The sequence below is a fragment of the Corvus kubaryi genome, unplaced genomic scaffold (assembly GCF_017639235.1).
Source record: "Corvus kubaryi isolate FWS band 111438036 unplaced genomic scaffold, C.kubaryi_AGA036_p1.0 split1-65, whole genome shotgun sequence".
NCBI lineage: Eukaryota > Metazoa > Chordata > Aves > Passeriformes > Corvidae > Corvus > Corvus kubaryi.
The window spans coordinates 7992259-8017288 of record NW_024582080.1 but is presented as its reverse complement, the minus strand read 5'-3'; the positions used below and the strand labels follow the sequence as shown (position 1 = coordinate 8017288).

At 37.2% G+C, this 25030-nt stretch overlaps 1 protein-coding gene across 2 annotated transcripts in view; it reads right to left on the bottom strand.

The window, feature by feature from the left end:
- Window positions 1-5541: 5541 nt before the first annotated feature.
- Window positions 5542-25030, bottom strand: part of USP12 (ubiquitin specific peptidase 12) — a 32832-nt gene continuing 13343 nt past the window's right edge. Inside the window, exons 3-9 of one of the 2 annotated variants that reach the window (XM_042014083.1) lie at window positions 21624-21837; window positions 18437-18663; window positions 13407-13483; window positions 13137-13220; window positions 10590-10787; window positions 8703-8781; window positions 5542-8165 (exon numbers count right to left, since the gene is read on the bottom strand). In XM_042014083.1, the coding sequence (XP_041870017.1) occupies window positions 8064-8165; window positions 8703-8781; window positions 10590-10787; window positions 13137-13220; window positions 13407-13483; window positions 18437-18663; window positions 21624-21837 (981 nt within the window). In that variant the 3' untranslated portion in view covers window positions 5542-8063. The remainder of the gene's footprint in view (window positions 8166-8702; window positions 8782-10589; window positions 10788-13136; window positions 13221-13406; window positions 13484-18436; window positions 18664-21623; window positions 21838-25030) is intronic. The other variant, XM_042014084.1, reaches the window with a different exon arrangement.

Sequence of the window (25030 nt, the reverse complement as noted above, 5' to 3'; positions counted from 1 at the left end):
GCCATTAGCAAGAAATCAGTGATTTACATATAATTATCTAGACATCCACAACAGAGCAATCAGCCAAAGAAATGGAGCGCTAATGTGACAGCTGAATCCTAATCTCCACATCTTCCTTAATATAATTTAAAAAATAACAGCAACAATGGAAAACCAGCCTTGATACAAGGAGACTTGGAACTTTAATTCACCGAATTTAATCATCTGTAAGAAGGATTCCAGTAAATCATTAATCACAAAGCATCAAAATAATTTTCAATGAAAAACATCTCGAGCCTCCAAAATTACTGTAGACCTTGCCAGCAGAATGCAAAAAATGCTTCACTGCTTTTCATTTCACCAGAAAAGGTAAGTCATCTGCACTGTATCAGCCTATCAGGTAATACTCAGAGAGAGATGTTGCTTTTAGAGGGTCCATATGCTCATAGGGAGCACTTGAAAGGTTTGCTCTCTCAGACATTCAATGCCACAAACTTTCATCACTCCTTGCTTCCATATGAATTATGCCTTTGCACTACATGATATTGTCCTCATCAACAAAAGTATTTGAAATACGTAACTCCTTTTAAATTTAATGATTAACCTTCCTGCCTATTGACCCCTACAATCTTACCCAAACCTTGAGGGAACTAAACAAAAAACACAGTTCTGCTCTTAGTACTTTGGTAAACAGCCACGAAACATCAGGAAATGTTTTCTATACATGCCCAGCCAGGAATGGAAATTGGAGTCGGATCATGGTTTAATAAGATTATCGCCACAAGCAGATGTTAAAGTGCCCCTCAGTTAAAAACTGCCAAACAGAGCAAGTTAGAACAAGATGTCTTGACTATGAAAACCACCGCGCATATGCTAAGCCCTTGAAGCTGCTGTGCCTGTTGCACACAAGAGGAAGAGCAGGGGACCAGCTTATGCAGCCTTCTACCCGGTCTCACCACTAATTTTGCAAGGAGTGTTTTATAAGATGGAATTTTTATCACACTTCATGTAGGTGGCTGCAACACTAGAATACCACAGGACAAGTGGCAGGCAGGCCAAGTCTCCTCCTGAGATTTGTGGCAGCTGCTTGAAACACATTTTCTTGATGGAAAACACTGAAGTGGGACTGGATTACTCAGGACTCAGCATCCCCATATAAACCCAAGATTTATCTTTTTGTGAGGCGGACACTTGGCAGTTGTGTTCTCACATTCTTCCTTCTCAGTTTCCAAAATAGAAGTTGGCATTTGTGCACTTAGAGACAAATATTGCTGTACTGTCATTATCATCCCAGGTAAAACTTACGGAAGTTTTCAGCTGAACAGACAGCTGTGTCTTCTGACGTGTGTAGAGGTATCCAATGTGCAACACAAGCACCAGGAGATGCCACGTTTTGGACACGCATGCTGACAGTGCAGGTCAATAACTGGTGTAATACAGACTGCCCCATCAGCCAGCCTGGTGGGCTGTCACTGTTTTCAGAGATTTCAAGGCTCTGGGGCTTTTTTCATCTCACTCTAATCCTTATTAACAAGCTTTCAGTATGTGATTATTTTTTAAATTTACCAAATTTGTCCAAAAAGCAGCCTTTCACTGCTTTGTATTCTTCGAAAATTTTCTTTACTCACTGAAGCGCAAAACTATCATGCATTCTACTTTATAAAATGGCAAAGTTATTTTTCAACATTCCGGGGCGGGCCGGCCCCGCGCCCCCCCATTATATATTACCTTGCACACAATCCTGTAATGAATAAAGACAAAAGACAGCTTAGGAACTATAGTAATTTTTGTCTCTCTTCTCCTTTGGTAAATTATGAGTTATTCTACATGCAAAATATGGGAAAAAAGAGGCTAACTGGTGTTGGGATATGTATGTGGAACACACTTCTGGATCTCAACCTGTAGTATCTCCCTTTAGTACTCTCCAATTCAGGAAAAGTTACCAGAATTTAAAAAAAAAAAAAAAAAAAAAAAAAAAGAAAGAAAAGAAGGTTCTTGGTGGTTGCTCTGCAAAATTTGGGTCCTGTTAGACTGCACTGGGATTAGCAATTAAAGCGAGACCTCTCTGGCATCTAGCTCCTAACAGGTCTTCTCATAACCTGCTTCTGACAGACCCCCATGTAACACTGCCATGCCATCACATGGTACTCCAAACAAACTCAAAAATAATCTAAAAGGCATCTGCTGCAAAACAAAGATTTCATTTTTTAAATACCTTTCTGATTATGTAGCAGCCTTAGGGAGAAACACTGCATGCCTTTCATAGCCTCCTTAAAAAGAGGAGGAAAAGGGTGCACCAAGGCTGCACTTGTTCAATCCCATGATTCCAATTTTTTTTTATATTGAAGAGTATTTTCACCACAGAGACATGACAATTTAGAAAACAGAAATCATCAGATATTTTCATCTGTGACATACAACTCAGTAATTTACCAAATATTGTCTGAGGCTGTGTGTCGGCAATCTTCCTTGACGTGGAAGATGCAGAGAAGACTGATGTGACATAATATTGGGATAATGAGCCTCCAGAAAGCCAAATAAATGTGCAAGCATGGAAATAGGCAACTCAAGCTGAATGTTGTTAGCACATCCCATGAGAGCCGATCACAGCAGCCACTGCAATGAAGCAACACCCAGGAAACAGAGTTGAAATACCATAACAATGCACCTCAGAGCAGCTGATATACACCAAGCTGTGTTATCATGTGATGACACTCAAATTCAGCTGAGGCTCGAGAGCAGAGGCATCCCTGGATATTGAATCACTCAATAATACAACTTGCTAATAAAATATTTTGAGATCTTCAGTACTTTTTTTTCTAAAATCAGTTACAGAAAATACACAAAGGGGTCCTAAGCGAAGAGTCAGAAAATCTTTGTAGATCAGACCACTAAAAGATTACACTCCATGTGACTCACATATACGCATAAATTGTTTCTGGAGGAGCACTCATTAATACAATCATATCAACCTAAAAATCTGTGTACAGACAGAAATTTCAAATAGATTGAAATAACAAATTAAACACACACACAAAGGCATGAAAAAACCTAGAATGGCAGGATGTTTTGAGTACCCCCTAAACTCTCTGAATACCAGGAATCTGCACTAAATACAGTATTTTGTCTTTTGGGGGAATGCTGCTTTCATATCTATTGTGTTAGTAAATAATTTTAAAGCTACTTCTCTTTATTCCCAGACAGATTCCTGCTGTGCATTCTCTCTCCTGCATTATATAACCTGTGGAATGCAGATCAAGGACACGACTGATGAGCCCTGTGTAATTAAGGCTCCCTAATGATGCCAACATAGATTCCGTAACAAAGACCTGGGTAAAAAGTACCTTGCTCTTCTCTGAGCCCTCACAATCTCTTATGCAGGCAGCAATCACAAGCCACTACAGAGAAAGAAAGAATAGAATTTATTTGTATTTTTGTTAAGAAACTCAAAGATACTACTCAGTTCATTTCAAAACTGGTGATATCTACAATCTTCCTTATATATCCAACACATTCTTATAGAAGTTACCCAAAGAACATACTTCAACAGAGACCAAAGGAAGTTCATTACTGCCTCACCACACTCTATCACTAAAACTGGAAACAATGGATTTCAGGGATCTCTGTATTTAAGAGATGAAGCCTGTGTTTGTTTGCATGGTAGTTGATTTGCACAGTTCATTTATAGCAATCCATCAGTAGCAAAGCTGCTGCAAAGTGAACCACCCTTGATTACGTAGAATATCAATTCAGTAACAATTGAGTACTTGGAGGCTCACAGCTAAAGAGACTAAGGTATTACACATATGTTATGCTGTGAGAGGCTGGAGGACTTTGAAGCCTTACAAGACCAAAACCATAAATAGTGCATACTGCATTGTCAAGAGGGGAAAAAAGCCCTGAACTTCTAAGATACACAAACTTAAGATCAACCCAGACAAATGTGGGTGGAAAAGTAGAAATCTTCCCACAGTAAAGCCACTCTTTGGAAAAAAACAATCCATACCTGGATTGTTTAAACTTTTAGAAAAGTCACAAAAGTATCTTCAGTGTAATTCTACAGCCCACAGATAATTAACATGTACTGAAATGTTTTCTTCTCTTAGAGATAAAGCTAACTGAAAAGGTGGTTTCATCTATGAATACAATTTCAAGAAACTGCTCTCAGACAACTTTTAAAAACCCAAACCATGACAAAATGAAAACAAAAAACCCACAAATCCAAACCAACCAACCACCACAAACCCTTTTTGGCATCCTCAGTGGCTGATGCATTTCCAACACTTTGTCAAAGCCCCACTCTCCATCTTTCAGACCAAGCTGAATTCTGTCACTGAACAAAGTCAGCAGTTAAACAGAAAAAAAGATGTCACCTTTTTGTGCATATAAGTAGACAAAGCTTTGTGTGTAAGAGAATTCATCCCTGTTCGTTTATAATCCATGTTGTGGAGGTTTTGTATGCTAACTACTGATTTTGAATCAACAGTCTAAGAGTTAGAAAGGTTACAAGGGAAGTTAGGAGGAGTTTATGACATAAATGCATGTATTTAGGGTCTTTCTGATAAGGACAAGTGGAAATTCCTGTAGGAAAAGGTATGAAGAAAAAAAGCTAAATAAATTCTGAAGTAACTGAAGATTACACATTTCAAAATTTCATTTAGTTACAAGGATGAGCCTAATAATAAGACAGACTAAACGTGATCATCTTACACCTACAGTTGAGAAACCAGACCAAATAGCACAAGATAATGTTCCTTCAATTTCAGTAAGGGAATTAGGAAAGTAACTAGAAGCTTCAGATACTTCAGGTTTTAAACTTCACAAACATCACCACAAAAGAGAGTAACCAACCAACACAGACTCTCATCTGTACATGATCCAAACAGAGCATATGCAATAGTACTTGTGGAAGCACTGAGACAGACACGGGGAAGAAGCCCTGATGTCCTACCCAGCTCCAAGCTGCTGCTCCAGAAGGATAAAGATCTGTGGATCTTATGTTAATCTGACACTCCTATGCAGATGTCACAGACTGTAGTGGGGGATAAAGAAGAGTGGACTCCAAGTGAAGAAGGATCCCAGATCATACACAGATACTGTAACCAGCTGCAGCTTGTACTTCTGATGCTGCACTCTGGTCCTTTGTCAGTCTCTCTCCCACATTAGTGCTGTAAACACTCCTATTTTTCTCTCCTTCTGTTTTCCCTCCCACAAGGCAACAATCCCAGAAATCCCTTGGGTAACCTGGACTCGTATTTTGTGGCAAGGTACAAATTTTTTTTTAAGGGAGAAGTCCAGGAAGAACAGTATTTAAAACTCCCTTCTCTTCTACCCCAGAATCCAAGGATTTACCAAAAAACTCCTCCTAGAGAAGTACACCACCCAAACCATGGCTGCCACCCAATGATTTCCTTAATGCAGCATATTTAAACCACTTCTCCCCCAGGGCTCAGGGCACTTGGCTTAATACAGGAAGTTCCAGATAGGTTTTTTGTTTAAAAACACTGTAAAGCACAAAAGGCAGCTGACTGACCATCTGGGCTCCACAAAGGATACAGTATGTATCTTTAGAGAACATACTTTATTTAATAGAAGTTTTTTTGCTCCAATATACAAAATAAGGGACTGTAATCCCAATTGACATTTACATAGTTACACAGCAAATGAATTCCACCATTTACAACAACTGATAACTTTCCCACACTCCTCACTGTATTACAGTCAAGAAAAAAATCCTATAATGTTTTACATGCCAATCAGTTATATTTCATATTTCTGTCTCTTTTAATTTTTTTTAAAGTTGCAGTTTCTGACATCAGTTTAATTAAGAACTTAACAATTATTTCAGCTGCGCTAAAAGAAAAATGAACTATATAATTTGGAATACTATCTCAAAACCCTTATACAAAATAAAAGTCAGTATCTTATAAAAATACAGAGCAGGAGTAAAACCAGTAAAACAAAAGAAATGTTTTAAATTTTGCTACGGTATAAAACATTTATCAACTAGCCTCAGCTTTTAACTACATTAAAACAAAAGAAAAAAAAAGAAAAAAAAGGAGGAAAAAAAAGACCAAATTAACAAAAGGTAATATGACAGTTGTTTTGCAATTCTGTACCTTTAGTATGCAAAGGACTTCATCCTTCTAACATGCACCATTATCCAACTGATTTACCCCTTTAACCCTTTTTCTACTGAAAGCCAAAAAGGAGTTTTAACATTATCTGAATCCTTTCAGAAAAATCCAACCATCTTTTTCTGCATCTCCCACAATATTTAGGCTTTACTTTACAATGCTGGTAGTTTAATCATGATACATAATCTTCTAAAAAAGAATTCTAGCCAAACCAAGACATTAGAAACTCTGCGTCTTACAAAAGCGATTTGTTACAGTATGACAGTTGCTCAATAGCCCAACTTATTTAGTGACCCTGTTAAAGATTTGTTCAACTGAGTGAATAGGTGAAGTCATTTCCTGAGCTAAAAGATACAGGTAAGTAAATAGTCAGTTATAGCAGCAGACAGGAGACATTCTTTTTAAAAGTTGTAACAGTATCAATAAAATAACCTTAGAAAATTACAGTAATGTAAAAATCACTAGCTGACAAGGGAGCGACAAGGACATCCAAGACCTGATTGCCACAATCTGGAATGCACATCCAATGACCTTCCAGAAATTACATTCAGCTACTGTCAGACAACGTACTCCTAAGTGAAGAATGTCAAATAGTTCACATTTCTTACAGATCAGGTGTTTTGTCAAGATTTAATTCTTAATGCTGTTTCATACCTAAAGCAAGGTAAACTGCTTAGTTTCAAAAATTTCCACTATACAGGACTTAAATATTATTACTTTTGCAGGAATGTGGTATCTTCAGTCTCATGAAATTCCAAACCTATTTCTTCTTATTACTCAGGCATAATTTAATGTTTAATGGAAGCTGATGTGCTTTTAGGAGAGGAAATAATATTCTTAAAATTGTTTACTTCGATCCAAATCATTCTAATTTGCCTAGAGTATGAACCATTAACAAATCATCAAAGAACTACAAAGACCAGTATACCATCACTGCATCACCATTTCCTATTATATAAAAGATGATTTAAGTCTTCTTATATAATAGTTAGATCACTTTTTTTCACCCATTAATGAAGAGTCTATCCTAATTTAATTAAAGTACCTTGGTTAGACACCAGTTCCTCCAGAAGGAAATCTCTTCTGTGTTACTAAGTTTTTTCAGATATTGTAGTTGTTGTTTTTGTAATTTGTATTGACTCTCCTTTAACATTTAAACATGATTAGTTTTAATTCAAATTAATATATAATTTCCAATACTTGTTAGAATAAAGGACAATACACAAGATCCTAAGCTACAATAATTTATAAATAGAAATAAACTATTGCAAACCAAATCTTTCCCCATACGGAGATTAAAAGCCATAATCTTGACTGATTGTTCCCGATCACACATTATAAATAATGTAAGCTTCTCCACAGAAGCAAAGCATCCTTGCCTCCCTGACACCAGTTTACACCTTCAGTTAAACCACTTCCATCAAGAAGGCAATTGAGTTGGGCCCAGACATAATTTCTTGCTTATATGTTAACCCTCCAAACCTCATTCTTTCAAACTTAAGCATAGGAAACTAACTCCACAGAGAATCCTTTACCTGCTATACACAAAGTCTGTATAAAATACAGATTTCTAACGCTCCTAACTGCACCAGGCTGGCAGTGCAGTGAGAACCTGATTCAAAGGCCACTGAAGTCCATGAAAGGCTTCAATGGGCTCTGAACTAGGACCACAGAGATGGTATTCCCCAAAGGAAAGCTCCTGCAAGAGTGGCTGGTATCTCTCTTTTTGCTTATGGGATGCAGTGGAGATGTGTAGTCAGCATGATACCTGAGCAAATAAAATGAAAAAGATACAAAAGTTTTAGGAACCCCAAACTCTTTACTTAGTTGTGTGCAAACTGTGCTATTGCCCCTACAGCTCCCTGCTCTCCTGCTCTTCAGTGCTTGCTCCATTCCAGGATAGAGAAGATGTGAGACACAAAAATCTCTCTTCACTACAGCTCCCTCTCAGTCTCGAGACTGATAGAAGAGGATGTAACCAGACTCAGAGTTCTTTGAGATGTCTGATGTCAACCCGTAGAATTCTTCAATAGCTTGTGCATCTATTTTCTGTACATAAAACCACAAAAAATTAAAGTAGGAATATCTTGCATAATATACACATAAAATTAAGTTCCACTCTAAAAATTACTGTCAAACCAAATTAACTTTCATATAGTTATGTAAAATAGTAAAATCCAAATAAGTCTTAAACTTGTGTTTCAGCTTCCCCTCAGCCATCACCGGCACAGAGGAGAGCAGCTATGTATGTCTTACACATAAATTTTTAAATATTGTTGTAAGTATGCACAAATTCCTGTGTATTGTAAGCTAAAAACCCAATTTATCTGTATCATTATTTGTCTTCTGGCCACAGAATAGCTTATTAAACAATGGTGAAAGACAGTGGTCATCAAAAAAGGAGCTTCTTTAAGTATAAAAACCGAAATGCAATTCAAAGTGTTGTACAGTCAGACTGTAAGGCACAGCTCTGCACACACAATTATTGCTCATTTAGACTGGAGATGAAGCCTCTTTTCATTTCTGTCATTCTACTTTAAATAAACATATCCACAAGGGCGGTGCATGTGCTCTGGTTGGGCTTACCTCAACAATATCATCATCAAAAAGCAACCAAAAATCATGACTCTTCACTATTGCAATATAATGTCCTCTGTTAGGGCCACTGCAAAATAAAATTAGGAAAAAACATAAACAATAACACACATATATGTGGAAATGCATTCCATTTAATTGTTTTTTCTTGTAGAAAAGCAATACTTAACAGTAATTAAAATGGCTACCACTACAATATCTGTTTGGATGTGTCTTCTTTATTACTCTCTACTTACATCATTTTCATAATGTGGCCTTATTTATTGTGCTAAATAAAGGATTATAATTTCAAATGAGGAATAAGCAGCACAGGTGTTGAAAATATAAATGAAATCTTAAACAGAGACAGAGAAGTGAAATCAAGAAAGCATTCTGGTATTTCATAGAGACAGAACAGATCCCAAACTTTTTCTGATCTTCAGAAAGAAAAAGGGCTGTAGAACTGCAGCTCATCTACAGTCTCAGTCATGAATGTCTTTATCTGGTCCACTGTAAACAAAAACTGAAGTAAACTGGCAGTTTAGGAGTCTCATGAGCTCAGCAATGAGGAGGCTCCCAGTCAAAACTGTAACAACGCTCAGCCTCTTCAGTTACGGCAGACAAGAAATTTCACCGCAACTGTGACAGAAAAAAACAACCCAGCAAAACTTTAAGTGTGTCTTACTTGTCATCAGGTTTCAAGTAAGCAAACAGTACAGTTTCTGAAAGAGCCTTACAACTGAAAGTGAAAAACTGAGTGAGAGCAGCTCTGGAGCTGCCCTAAGTGGCTAACAGCACTCATGCAGTTTTTGTGCCTGGATCAGGGAGGGAAGGCTCCCATCCCTGAGGGACATGTCTGAGTACCAGATCACCTACACCATGAAAACAGGGGTCATCTCATGCCATGGCTCTGAGAATAGAGAAGTCCCCAAGAGTGCAGCTTCAATGAAGGAGGCAGAAATGGTCAGAAGAGGACAGAATGGCCAGAAAGAATTTCCCTTAAAATCCAGAAAAAGAGTGTCCCCAGAAAGCTATGGCACAAAGGCTTATTTTCCAGAATTTTCCAATTTGAGATCTATTTATCTTAGCTCTACTCTTTACTCACTGTGAGAACACTGAGTAACTGGAACAAATTGCCAAAAGAGGACGTGAAATCAGCATTCCTAGTTATGAAACTGGGACCTGTGCAACCTAATCTAATGTCAAAGTTACCCTGCTTTGAGATTTAAATATTTGACCTCACAATATAAATTATTCTGTGATTTTAGATGTCAAATTGTAATTTTCACCTTTGGGGCTTTTATCTACCCAATAAGCAGTTTGTAGAACAACATGATTTTAAGCCTTGCTTGTAGAGTATAGCAAAATCAAATACGAATCTAACAGTCCTATTTTGAAGGCGATGAAACAAAGTAATCAACAAAATTCATAATATATGGATATATTTCAGAAAATGTTACTCAAGCCTTAAGAAAAAAAACCCACACCCTAAAGGAAATGCTTTATACAGTAATTGTTCTAGAATGCTTTCCTTCCAAAGAAAGCTTTTTTCTCAGAAAATGTTTTTAAATGTTATTATTGTTACATGATACTCTGCACTTCGTGGTTTGTTTTTTTTTTGTTTTGGTTTTTGTTTTTTTTTTAACATAGTTAAGTTCATAAAAAGATTTTTAATGTGAAATACAGTTATTACTTTTCACAATGATCTGTCACAGTAACAAAGCTGTAATTTCTGCCAGGACTGGTAGTTTCTCCCCACGACACTTTTTTTCCTAAAAAGCTTTTATTTTAAGGGGGTCTTTAAATGCCATTGATTCATATGATACTGGATGCTTTGTGTTGTTCTTTTAAACACAGTTACGCTTATACAAAATCCCTTGCCTGAAAGAGAGTTATTACCTTCCACAATGAACTACCACAGCAACAAGGTCATACATTCTGTCAGGATTGGTGGCATCTCCTGAGGTGTTAAACAAACGAAGCTCTAAAGGGAAAACTACTCTATAAGAGAGTTTTGTGTATCGATGCAGCTGATCCATGTATTTAAATCTCTTCAAATGGAGAGCTAGAATCATAGGCAGCTTTTTTACTTTCATCCTGAAAAAAGGAACAAAACCAAAAAACCAGCAGTATTTCCAATATTCATCCAAAACATTCAGCTGATATCAACAAACAAGAAACCTGTTCTACTGAAGTCTTTAAAAATCTTTGCATTACATTAAAAGAAACCAAAATAATCAGCTGTTTAAAAATAGTTTAGCTGTGCTGCTAAAGGGAGATTTTTAACAAATGAGAGAACTGAAAATGTGCTTAAAAAAAGAAGATACAATATATAAAAACAGCCATGATGAACTCACATACTAATTTAGACATAAAGATCACATAGCACAGAATTAAATTTTTAAGTATATTTACCCAGAGCTTTCTAGAGCTTCCAAAAGCAAAACCTAGATTCCACTTGATACACAATGCAGGTATTGCAATAGTTGTTTCAGAGGTCCTGTTCCAGCTGAATTTCCCAGTACACCAGCCAAGTCAAACAAGCTTTTCAAAATGAGCTTTGTTACACCACTTTGTCACAGAAGTATTACTCCAAGTTTACCTAGCCACTCGTTTCCAAGCCATTCATTTAGAATTTCCAAGGGACACAAACAGCCCACTGTTATCCACCTACCTCCTGCTACCCAAACAAGATAAGGCTGTGCTCTAGCACAATAATTTTGTACAAATGCTGCAGCAATGTTTTACGGCAGTCAAAGCCAGAAAGTGACCTAGTTTTACTGAGGGCTCACTAGCCCGTTTCCCTAGCATGGGGTATTGAGATTTCACATCAGTGCCTATGAACCCTTCTCAGCCAATCCTAGCTGGCCTGGCAGCAAATACAGACTTCCAAATCTCTGGGCAAGGAATTTGCCCATCCTAGCAGAACAACCAAACCAGAGTGCTCTGCTTCTTGGCACAGCCAAGTGCCTTAGATCAGCACAGTGCTGAGTTTTTCAAACTGCTTTCAGCCCCAAAAGGCAGCTCAAAAGTCTCTGCAATACAGGCCAGGTTTCAGACATGTCTATTAAGACCGTACTTTGAGAATGTCAGGAAATTTGTAAAAGACAACGCTTTTTCAAAAGGTAGGGGACTAGGGAAAAATTCCTTGATAACTCACCTGCCCACATGGGAACTAGGAAATGAAAACAGCTGGAGAAGGGCAGAAAGATGACAGAAGGAACTATTTTTAGGGAGAGTTATGTTTTTATTATGTTGTAGCTATAGTTTCTGCTCTGTTTTCAAAACTAAGTCCTCTCCTTATAATGTAACTGTGTTTGATATTAGGAGCTCTTTCAATGGTGAAGAAATCTGGTACACCATCTTTGCTAGCTGAGAAGACCCCATCACAGACAAACTGTTTTATAGAGATGGAAGAAAAATGTGACTGCAGTGAAACTGAACTTCAGCCCTACGTGAAACCCAAAGTATAAACAATCAAAGCTGTGTTTTGCTAATACAGAAGTGCCTGCAGTACAGGTTTATGTCAACCCAGTTGATATTGGCCAGGGATCACATTACCTCCCACACAGAAAAAGAGCTCAGACAACAGAAAACAACAGGCCAGGCCTGGATTCACAACCTCTACCAGACACCAATTAGTAAGCTTAGGCAACGTGTGAAGGCAGACCTGGCAGATGAGATATGCAAAAGCTGTTTGTGCAATCTGTGGTAAACCAAATAACCAGCAGCAGTGGTATAACCAGTAGAGCATGTCAGAGTTCCCACTCCTTCAGCCAAACACTTTCTCAGATAATAAATAACCACACAGTACACAAAATGACAGGTTTTTTCAAAGGTGTAAACAAGACTAGAAGAATTATTAGGCAGACAAGAATTGTTTTTAAACATAGTGATTTTCAGGCTTCCACAGAGCTTCTGATGATTTTCAGGAGCACTGTGAAGCAGTTTAGCACAACTAATTAAACAGTTTTAAGAAATCAGAAACCCAGCTAACAACAATAGTTACAAAAAGTGCTATCAAAATGATTCTTTCAGCAAATGGAAAAATTATTTTATCTTCAAAACAAAACTAAGTTTAAAAAGTCACATGCAATCAATGACTTTTCAACATTGCTTATTATCTTTGATTAGTCACTGACATTTTGTTTTAACTTGGCTTTTTAACTTATTTTTGGCCTTAAGACCCTTCCTTTTCTCATCTGTAAAATAAATGATGATCAAAGGAGTCCCTAAATGCATTACATGGATTCTCATTACTCATGGAAATAGACACATTGAATTCTTGCAAGAGGAATGCAGGCAAGTTACTTTTAAGTGGAAGAAGAGTAGAAAAATTAAGGGGAAAAGGGTGTTCTCTCCTTGACACATGCACATGAAAGGAAATACCAGAGTATTTTCATTAAAAGCATGGGTTGTTTTTCTCCTTCCCTAAGTGGGATATACCTTTTATGTGCTTCTTGCTTACTGCGACATTCTTCACAGTAATACTTGTATTCACTGCACAGAGTTTCTGTGTTGCTGAAACCCCTGGGCAAAAAAAGAAAGCTGTAAATGCTAGCTTTTTATATGAAATAGCCACATAAATGTACCATATGAACATAACTTTATACACCTGTATCTACATAAGATAGAACTGTCAGCTTTTAGTTTTACTTCCTGCTTTCTGGGCAACAGGTGAAGGCAAATTTCAAAAATTCGGATTTGTGTGTCTACCTTAAACAGTGAGTGATTGAAGTATTCTGCTCCACATCAACTGAAAGGTCTAAGAAGTCTTCATCCTTGCTGCTTACCTTGCATGAAAAGAACCAACAGAACATAGTTAAAACAAATTATACTAGTTTACCTCTGTTTTTCAGTACCACTTTTATTGACAGAATGCATCTTTTACCCTATAACATCCTTTTAGAAATTTTTGCAAGTGGCCTTTCTATTTCAGAGATTTGCTATAGTTTCTGATTTTGCTCAGGAATGGGGCAGTGTGTCTGAATCTCTGGGTGTAGATAATGCTAGCTGTCATTACGCTGTGATTTCAGATCAACAATATTAATGCCAAGCTTCTTCTACACGTCACATTTTTCAAAAGAACAGAATCTTCTGCTGAGCGCTTTCACTTCTGTTCCTCTCCTCTGACTCCCTTGAACTGAAAGTTATGTATTTGCATGCCATAATGAACCTAATAAACAGCACGAATATTTTGAAGCTTCTTCCTGGTTAGATTCATACTCTTAAAGGAACAGAAGACAGTAAATTTGGCAAATGAGAACTTGGGGCTTGGTCTGATAGAGGCAGAATAGTAGCCAATTCTCAAAAAAATGTAAGAATAACAAGTGAAACAGAATATTCTAGAAGCAGAAAGTAAATTCCACCACAAATCCTGACAAATGATGAAAAAAGCCACAGCTGCCCTGAAAACCAACTATATCACTGAAGTTTTAGAAAACAGTAATGTGGAATCTTTTGACTGCTAGTGTCTCCTCTCTGTATCTAAAGATACTCAATGACACTCATGAGAATATCCTCTGCCTAGATACAAAAGTAAAGGCTTTTAGAAAATATATCTGGCTGCAGTTTCTTGACTGAAAGCAGGAAAAGTGAAATGGCTACAGGAGAAGTAATGTAAGTTGATCTTTTAAACATATGAGATGTATGTTCCTTTTGGAAATTCAACTCAGGATTAAAAAAAAAAAAGTAAAGTTGCTCTCTGATAATCAAGAGATGAGAAACACACAGCTCCTAAGGGCAGCATACTTGGAGAAAAAAAGAAAAAAGCAGGTGGTCAAGACAAGTATTTTTGCGAATTAATACCATAAGGCAAGTCCAAAAACTCATGAAACTTAAGTTGAAAGCTTCTGTGAGAGGACTGGGCTCCCATTGTTCTGTACCTAGTCTTTCCAAGAGTTAAGTGTGCATGTAAAAAAACGCCACTATGTCAGTACAAATCATTTCTACTGCAATATTCAGATGCTCACTTTCAGAGAGATGACAGAACACATATGGAAATCTTTCAAAATGTTTAGAATGGGAAGAAAAAAGCCACCTGCATCTTCAGTGTGCTGCACCATTTCCTGAATCCAGGGATGTACTATGGTTTAGTTGTGTGGACAATTCTTCAAAATATCCCATTGCCAATCACTCTTGGGATTATCAGACCTTACTTTTTTTCTTTATTACTCTCTATGACTCTAATGACTGGTGGAAGTCCTTATAACTGAGGATTAAGAATGGCTCAGGAAAAAAAAAATCAGTTCTAGAAAATACTCTGCTGCTGCAGTCTTCAGCTAGGACAGCTGGAATTAGGGAGTCATGTGATCAGTGTTATTCAGACACGCAATTAGATAATTCTTCCTCCTTTGGTCTAATCAAAGAAAATTCTGCAAAACAATACAGATTTCACAGGCAGCTTTATCCCACGCAGAAGCTGTAAGGGCAGAGAGGATATGGAGAGGAGGGAAGGGATGTGTTGTACTTGGTTAAAAAGAGATTGGTATTGAAATCAGAAGTTCACAAAAGGACAATTTCCATTCTCTGTGACAATATGGCCTTAAAAAACCACACTCCAGCTAGCCAGTCCATTGTGCACTTAAGATCATGAGGAACCATTAAAGGCCTTATTGCAAGAACAGCCAGGTTGATTTTTTTCCATTTATGTTGGTAGTTCATTAATTGCTTTCCCTAATTTTTGAGATTCTTCGAGCCTTAGTATTTGAACAGATTTTTCTAACATCAACTCATAAAGTTTAAATTAAAAAAAAAAAAAATTAAAAGCCACTCTGCAGTCTTACGAGTCCCCCCTCCTGTAAAGGTTCTGTTTCAAATAAACATCACTGAGCTTCTTAGACTACGACCACCAATGCTATGTTCTTCAATCATCTGTAGAATGAAAAAAAGATGGGCATGATCAGAAAACCTCATCACCTGCAGAATCGAGCCCTGATGTGTTCAAAAAGCTGTCTGAGTGCTCCTAACAGGAACATCTGAGTAATAGTGAGGAATTTGGATGTTCCAGTGCTCTGGCTGAAGAGGATGGTGTGCTGTTCTCACGTCAAGGACATCACCTGCACCCACACAGCTCAGCTGTACTCTGATGACCAAAGCTGTGCAGAACAGAAAGCTCAGAAGGCTGACACTCACAGAATCCATTATTTCTTACAGCTGGGAATTTCACTGGCAATGCGAATCTGCGCACTGGCAAAGAGCTCTTTCAGCTACAGACTCCCATGTGTTCTAAGACAGAAAGCAGTTTTTAAAGAAGCTGAAACAAAATGTGCGACTTATTTTGGTTTTAAAAAAAAGAGAAATGAAAATCAGACAGAGTTAAAGGTTCTATAGTACTCATGAAAGAGAGGACACTGAGATTTTCCTTATTGCCTTCTCTCAGTCCAAAGCAGGATTGAGCCAAAGAATTGTATGCCTTGTAGAGTCATTTGAACCCAAGAGCAAGACCATCACCTGGAGATTGATATGGTGGTTTTGACAATTTCCTATATTTCTCTGTAGAAGTACTGGCCACATTTAGATGTTGAAATTTAATCTTAATGAAGCCAATTACATTATTTTCTGATTTACTGTTATTCTTCCTTAAACTGTGAGAGAAATAGGTAAAACCAATTAACTTCTAGATAATTTCTATAAATTAGCCATAAAATTTACATTCACTTCATCATTCTGCCTCTGTCGAGGAAGGGTGAAAGCATTACAAAGAGGAATCACATTAAAGCATGTAAAGGCAACTTACAATCCTTTTTGTAACATATTCATTTAAGACTGTGGCTTGATTCACAACACAAATCTTTGTTAAAGCATCATATCTATGTTCCTTATACTCCACTGTTCATACTTAGACTGAGGATACATCTTGAGCCAGTTCAGTTTTTATCGTTAAGACGGGCTAATGAAACAGCGTATCCTGGAAAGATGCTCTTTTCCATAACCAGGACAACTAAAATTAGAATAAATATTTTGCTCATTTTAGGAACATTGAGTAGGCTAGTCCAGTTAGAAGATAACCATTGTCACTTTGAGCAAAGATATATGTTATGCTTTATATATTTACATATGCAATAAATTTCCAATTTAAATTAAAAAATATACTAGGGCTATTGTCGTGTCATTAAGAAGCAGTAATTCATCTTCTACATGAGCTATTTCCAAGTACTCCTGACATTTTAATTTATATTTCTAAACACAGAAATAATCTAAATGCCAACAGCTTCTAATAAACATAAAACCAATCATATATACTCACTATATTTGAAAATAAAACACTTTTCACAGTGATATTACCTATTAATGTGCCCAAATGTGTTTCTAAGTGCTCATTTTCAGATCACTGTGTTTTAGACACAAGCTGATATACTAAAAAGACAGAAACTGATAAAATAGTTTCCAGATTACTTTGATTATCATCTTGTTCAGCAATAGCTGAATATTTCTATTAGCAATAGCTAATAGGAAAAAAAAACCTGAGCAGTGTTAGTAGAATTCTCAGAATTGTGACAGGCCTGATACCTAATAAAATATGCCAGCAAAGAGCATATCAGTGTTTTAAAATTGCATTAAGGACGGTACCTAGATCAAAATCCTGACAGCAGCAATCCATTATGCCACAGTGAGGAAAGGCAATGATGTCAGTTGTGTCAAAAGACTTAAGCTAAACTCATGTTTCAAGAAAAAAAAACAACAACCAGTTCAAGAACTAGAAGAGAAGCAACTGACAGCTGACAAGAAATACTTATTAGGGAGGGGAAATCTGCCAGAAAAGAAAATGTGGTAACTTGGAATCACCACCTAAATAACTCATAGTCTGCAGTTACATTATACATGACATTATGAAGCTCTTTCTTTGAAATAAAAGAGGTGGGTATTTCTAGAAGACTGAGAAATTGCATGTGAAATATACAGATTTGATGAATTCCTCCTTTCCAATGTCATGCTGACATATCTGCATTACCTAATTCAGTTAAAGAAAATAGAAGCACAGTCATTTAGCTTTTTTACAATCTCTAAGGAATAGAGATGACAGAATTACTGTAATTTTCAAACTGTGCTGCTTTTACTCTTTCTCAAGCTGGTAAAATTCAATTTTAAGTTTTTAGGAAATACATTCTATCTCTTATTGTAGAACTTCTCAAAGAATATTTTTGTATAGCATACTCAGAGAAAGAGTTTATTTTTCAGGGTGTAGTACTAGAAGAATTCCCCTGGACAGACATTTAGGAAAGGATTACTTTTTGTGAATGTGCAGGTATGTTTTTTGAGAATCCCAGTCTACTATCCTAGTGCCAAAAGCCAACCATCTTGATTTCAATGGCTTTAAATTTAAAAACTAGGAATCCATGGAAACTGATTGACAATACTTACTTATGGGATGTATCACTAAGCATGACATTCAGTCATTAAGACATTAAATTTGAGAAGAACCTCACAACCCTCAAATTACAGATTTTTATTTTGTTTAAGAATGCATCACTTTAGAATTTTCTGCTCTAAACTTTGAAGGTGATTATGATCACACTGACAAAAAAAATCCAACTGGGAATTTTCCTAATATTGAACACGTGTCTTTTCCTACAATTCATGCACCAGCTGCTAGAATGTTCTCACTAAGAAGGAAAAACTGCAAATATCCCCACAAATATAAGATCACTAAAGAAAGAAACTAATCTAATCTGTCGGGCTGCTGGGATAAATGAATCGTGAAGCATGCCGTTCGGAAACACGGCAGAGTTCACATGAAGACTTACAGTTTCACAGGTAAGACATCTGGTTTCATTAGTTAATGTTCCCTGAAAGATTTCGTGCACCCAGGTGGGGTCTGGCGGGCTGTTGTTCTCAGTGTCCACGTTGCCATTAGGCAGGCGCCCGTTCTGCTTCTCTTGTTTTCTTTCCTCTTGCAAGATGTCCGCAATGGTATTTAACAGATAGTTCAGGAACTCGTGCGCATCCTGCTGCATGTAGTTATCAAAAAGTTCTGCCAGATAAAGCAGAAGGTGTTGCAATTGATTGGTTAGTGCTGTACTACAGGTAAGTTTTAATTTAAGAGTGTCATATTTCCAAACCAGTCCTTTATTTCACATCTTGAATCATTCATGGCAATACAACACCAACCCAAAATGCCTACTTGATAAACTAAGTCAAAAAAACGGGGTGGGGAGAGGGGACAGCAAGTCAGCTTGCATTGGCAGAAATCACTGGAAATTACCAGAAGACTGCAAGAAAACCAGGGCACAATTCAACTGCCTAAACACAGGTGTACGTGGAGTGCCACCTGAACTTGTATGGGTCATCCTGTCCAGCCTCCAGATGACACTGCATCTCCTACAGGGGCTATGGTATCTCTGCCAAGCTTAGGTCAATGTCTGGGATAACACGGATTTAATAATTACTTCTTTTCTGTCTGACCAGGAACTGCTAAGAGGAAATGTACCTGCCTATTTAAAAAGCATTCTATATCCCCAGCTAATATCATACAAGTCTTTTATTGTGCAAGTACTTCACTTTGCTGGCAGTCCAAGAATGTTCTAAGAGACATGTCTTCAGTACAGGAGTGGAAAGATGAATGAAAAAGATACTCAGTGAAGCTCAAGTTTTGAAATGCACACAGGGACTCCATGGCAGCTTTACTGTCACTTACCTGATGGCACGCAGAAGTAAACAGAAATGGAAAAAAGTCCAGGGTTATTAGCTAAGTAGGGAAATCCTGATGCTAATCTAGGTAATTTGGAGAGGTTAAGTAGTGCAATAGGTCAGGCAAGAGTATGAACCATGTAGTTTACTTAATGAACTACTACAGTATTTTTGAGACGAGTAAATTCAATCTAGCCAACTGCAAGGTCTTTATTTGATCAAGTAAATCAAGGCAGAACAAGAGCTACAAGTCTCTTGAGATAAAAGACTTCAGAGGTTCTTCACAGTGTAGTATCACAGGCCTCTCAGGGCTATGTGCCCAGTCAGTAATTAGCATTAATTACAGCAAAATGAAAACTACAACAGCTTGCTCATTTTACAATTAGAAGAACTTCGTGCAAATATTAACAGTATACCTTGAGCTGACTTCAAGACAGCAGCTGCTTCCCAGCCAATTAAACTTTAAGGTCATTAATAGAGAAACACAGAATTGATAATTGAGTTCCAACCCCCCTGCTCCGGACAGGGCCACCTTCCAACGAGGCCAGGTTACACAAAGCCCCATCCAACCTGGCCTTGGACACTTCCAGAGATGAGGCATCCACAGCGTCTCTGGGCAACCTGTTCCAGTGCCTCACCACACTCACAGCATGAATTTCGTCCTAATACCTAATCTAAACTTGCCCTCTTTCAGTTTTAAAGTCATTCCCCTTGTCCTGTCACTACACACCCTTGTGAAAGGCTCCTCTCCAGTTCAGAGATGTATAATACATGCATGTTGTATTCAGACATTGAAAATAAAAGATGGAGCAGCAGCTTTGTAGTCTGGAATACGTTAAAACTACGTCCTCAGTTATCAGTTATAGCTGGATACAAACTGGAAGACACTCTAGATTGGTGTTGCACACCTACCCGATTCTTAAACTTCTTTAAGGCTCAAAATTATATACCTTCACAATAAGTACGTAATAGCATATATGATACCCATGTAATTGCAGCCTGAATGTAGCTATTTATTTGTACAAAAGGTGAGAGTATCATCATTAAAAGAGACCCAAAAAGAAAACAAGGGTTGAACTTCCATATGTGACTTCTCTACTGAAGGTTTTCCAACTGCCTTGCCCTGTGCAGAATTTTAGCGGCGTGACATAATTACACATTACAAAGAACACTTTCTAAAATGAACTTAATAGCTCCTGTGGTTTGCTTTCTGCTTTCCATCTGAATGATTCTCTGCATTTGTTATAATGAACTGTTTCTGCACCTGTATCAAACACAAGCACACTTACTTGAGTAGAAGTGCCAAAGAAGGGAATTTGAGTTTCCTATGCTGCACAGGCAAGTACCGCACCCAAGAGCTTTTTTTTTAACAATAACATTACAACTCACGGTGTGCATTTGCTGGAACAGCCATGTCAAACTAGGAATGTCATTATAATATTTTATTTCTTGTTTTTACGACAGAGATAGTCATCATACCATTTAAATGTTTTTTAAGTCTCCATTCATAGCCTTGGAAAGATTGCAATAGTGTGAACATATCTATCGCAGCAGTGTTAAGTACAGTACATCAAACAGTTTATTTAAATACAGTAATTACTTCTTAAGGGAAAAAAAAGTTGTAGTTTTATAAAAATGCATCCAAACTGAGTAGTAGATTAGAAGGCTTCATTTCTATTTTAACATCAAATCATTTACTAAAACATTCTGACCAATTAGCCCTGCAGAGAAGAAACAAGAAATGTGAAAAATCCCTAGAAATCGCTTGAAATTTAGGATAACAATGACATTTAAAAAACAATTTGCCAAAACTACTTAGTGGTTTTAAAATTAATTAATTCTTTAAAAAGTAGGTCAAATTGCATATTGCATAAATTCTAAATCAATTTAAAAATGGTGGGGGGTTTTAAGCTAGATTTTTATGGACAAGTCTTTCTACACATTCAATCTGGGAGACTGATTCCTCCATTCAAAAAGTATTTTTTTAAAACAAAGGTCTTACAGCGAATTTTGATTACAAATTTAAAACTCACAGAGAAACAAAACTAGCAAGAAATTTCATAAGCAGCCAGTGACAATATGACAATACACTTTAGCTCTACATGAGGGGACAGAGAGACACAAGGATTCTCTCTCAAAACTGCTCCAGGGTTACACCCTTATCCTGGGGCCACCTCTTGTTTATACTACAGCACCAAGAACACTTTCTATGTGTAACAAATATATAGGTATTCCACTACGTAAACTTCAGAATTAAATCATAATTGCTGCATTTATTACACAAGAAAAAGAAAAAAAAGTTACCATTTTCTTTTCGTAATCTTGTTATAAATTTCTTGGGAGGTATTACTCCAACTTTTTTCTTCTGGGTGGCTATACTGTGGAAGAGATCTGCTAAGCATGTAAGGAGATTCTCTTTTTTTCTTGGCTGACTCTTGTATGCTAAGACTTTGTCTCGAAATGGTCGACAAAAATAAAGTGCCTGGAGAACCGAATTGCAGTAGCACGTATTCCCAAACTGCAAAACAAAAGACAGATCTATTAGTTTGCATTGCTTTATGGTAGAGGGGTAAAATTAATTCCAAACTATAACAGAGTGCATAAGCAGGGGCCAACTTTCTGCAAGATGTTTCTTCCTGACTTTAAGGTAGAAAAACCATATTAATATCACACAAAGGATTACCAAGTAGGTAAATGCACGAAAAACCTTGGTAAATTTGAACAATACTATTTAATTTTGTCTCCCTTAAATTTTAACTTATTGGTAATATTTTACATCTATTTGGGTCAAAATGTTCAAACAAATACCCCCAATTTCACAGCTACCAAAATATGCCCAGGTAAAAATATCTCTCTGTCTACCACACATCAGCCACAACAGCAAAGAACAGGCACAGCATGACCTTGAACTGTGAAGAAATTCAGCTGAAAATACAGTCAGACACTACAGAAATTAGATTCTCCAAATCTTAATAGCTGCCATTGAAGTCAGAAATAACTACTGTAACCAGTTCCCACATTTTCAGTTCTTGCTCCAGGGTGACAAGATTGATTTAAGGAAACTCCTGAATGCCAATGTGACATGGTTTGCTCAGGATTCAAAGCTATGGCAGTTGGTAGCTTGAAATCAAGATTGCAAGGAAAGGAGAGCACAATTTGGATGTGCACACTTTGAAGGAGGCAAGCCACTGGATTGAAAGGAGAAAGCAGAGTCAGCAGGAAAAGCATCTGTAACCCACTTTGTACCAGGACACTACAGGTGGGACACTCCAGATGTCCCCCTTCCCCAGACTCCTTCAGGCACCTGAGATCACTGACACTGTCTGCAGCTCACCCCGACACTGCAAACGTCCCCATCACATCTGTGAAGGCGTTGTGAGCTGTCAGTGGATAAAGCCATTCTAATTTTATGCTGCCATTCTAATTTTATGCTGCCCTCCTCCAGTGAAACCTATTATCCAACACTGAAAGTGTGGGAAACATCTTTACAAGGCCCTCAGCAAGTAATCCAATCTTTCAGCTGCAGTCACGCAACCTGCAAATGGAAGCATGTACCTACGACACACATTCTGCAAAATGTGGAAATAACATTCAGATTTACGTTATATAAAGACAGCAGCACATACAGATAGCAAATTCCGAGACTTCATTATTGTGATGGGGAAACTTATGTGGCAAAGACAGCCTTTAGAGCTATTTTAAGAGCAGGTTCCTTCAATAGAGAAAAAGAGCTAAAAGCCTTCACATCTTAGGAATAACAGGGAAGTAACTACTTTTTGCTCTCTCCCAATTAAGACAAACAAGATGCATTGCAAAAATGCAATTTCATTACAAAACTTAAAAATTAATTACTTTCCTCTATTTTAAACTAATGGAATTTGAAGAACTACTTTCTAAATAACCAAGACATACTCAAAGAATAAGTAAGAAGCATATTTAAAAAAAATATTAAGATGTCATTAAGGTATCCATATTAAAAAGTGATGAGTTTAAAATACATTATTTTTCTTTATTTAGGCGAGGAAACTGCTTATATTAGCTTCTTTGTGGTCCAAATCCACAAACAAGTCAATGAACTTAAGAGAAAAACTAGGGCTTTTTACCTTAAAGGAAGCTGATGAATCACACAGTAGCTTCTGACAAAGCATTTAATATTGTAAGCTATTTTTGAGTTTATAATTAGAAACTGCCATAAAAAGAGAACTACATTAAAAGGTTAAGAAAGTTTTTAAAGTTTAATCAAATTGGAAAAGTGCTAAAATTTCTACAGCAAGTGTCAAAAGATGAAAAACAAGCAAATTAGAAATTTCATGAGATTCCAATTTTAAAAAGGAGCAGTCTGATAATAAATTAATTAGGAAGGCAACCATGCAGTGAGAGACAAACAAAATATGAAGACCTCAGAACACTGAACAAAATTCAGATTAATTTAATATGAATGTATGTTAACCTACATGCCTGCGAGTATGAAATAAAAGCAACCAGATTAAGTTCATAAAAGGCTTTCTCTGACCAAATTCAGAAACACAGCAGGCAATAGAAGAATGTTTGAAAGCAAACTCCTGAAGAAAATTTAATTAGTTCACATTTGTTTTATCTCTAAAGCATCAGTCTTTATCACTTCAAAACTCAAAATATTTTTAAAATAAATGCTTCCAATCATTAAAAAAATTAAAATGGCACCTGTACTAAACAACATGGGGGAAAAGGCTGGGAAGCTTCTAGACGATGCAAATACTCAATTTGATAAATGAATACATTCTGGTCTTACCACCATTATTACTTTAGTTCCCATCTTTGACTCCACTACAGAGAAACACCCAACACCTTGCTGCAGTCTCCCCATCCTCCCACCACCCACTCGACACCTATACTCTGCTTTCTAATCCTGGGTCTCCAGCACTGGGCTCTGCTACGTCCTCCTCCCCACTCCAGCCAGCACTGCCTCAGAGCCACAACACTTGGGAATGCAAGCCCTGCCCTGTGTAACTTCATGCTTGGCCAGCCAGCCTCAGAACAGCAGTAAAAAATATAAGAAAGACCATCTTACACTGTGTACTTCTAAGAGATGCAAAGAAATCCACATTTTCTCTTATTATCAGTTCATACTGTTCCTCTGTACTAAATTCTGAGAAATCAGACTGTTTCCTTTCACAAAAATACTGCATTCTCTACATTTTACACCCCCCCCCCCCTTTTTTTTCTTTTAAATTCTGAAATCAAAGTTACAGCACCTAAACCTATATGGAAATAAGAAGAATGAGACAGTAGGGAAAACAAAGACACTGCAACAAAACCACTGCACATCCATGAACACTTATAGTTTACTCTTCTGATGCACATACAGCTGGGAAGAAATGTGGTTGTTGAACTCCATTCAACAAAGGGATTTACAAGAACTTAGATCTGCTTGAAACACTGTCTTTGTGCAGCTCTAGGGTTCCTCCTAGCTCTGATGTACTGGCAGCTCTAACAACTTCTCCTTGTTGACATGGGCCACTCCATTAGCATAGGATTTCTGCAAAACACACGGATCCACTGCAAGGGACTGAATAACCAAACCTTCTGCTCTACAAGTCTGGTAAACTGCTGAAAAGCTCCCAGAGCAGCTCTTTGAGATTAAATATCTTATTTCATGCTCACTGGATAAAATGATTGATTTAATTTGTGAAGCACATAGATTTGACTAGTTTGCATTACTGCACTGAAGA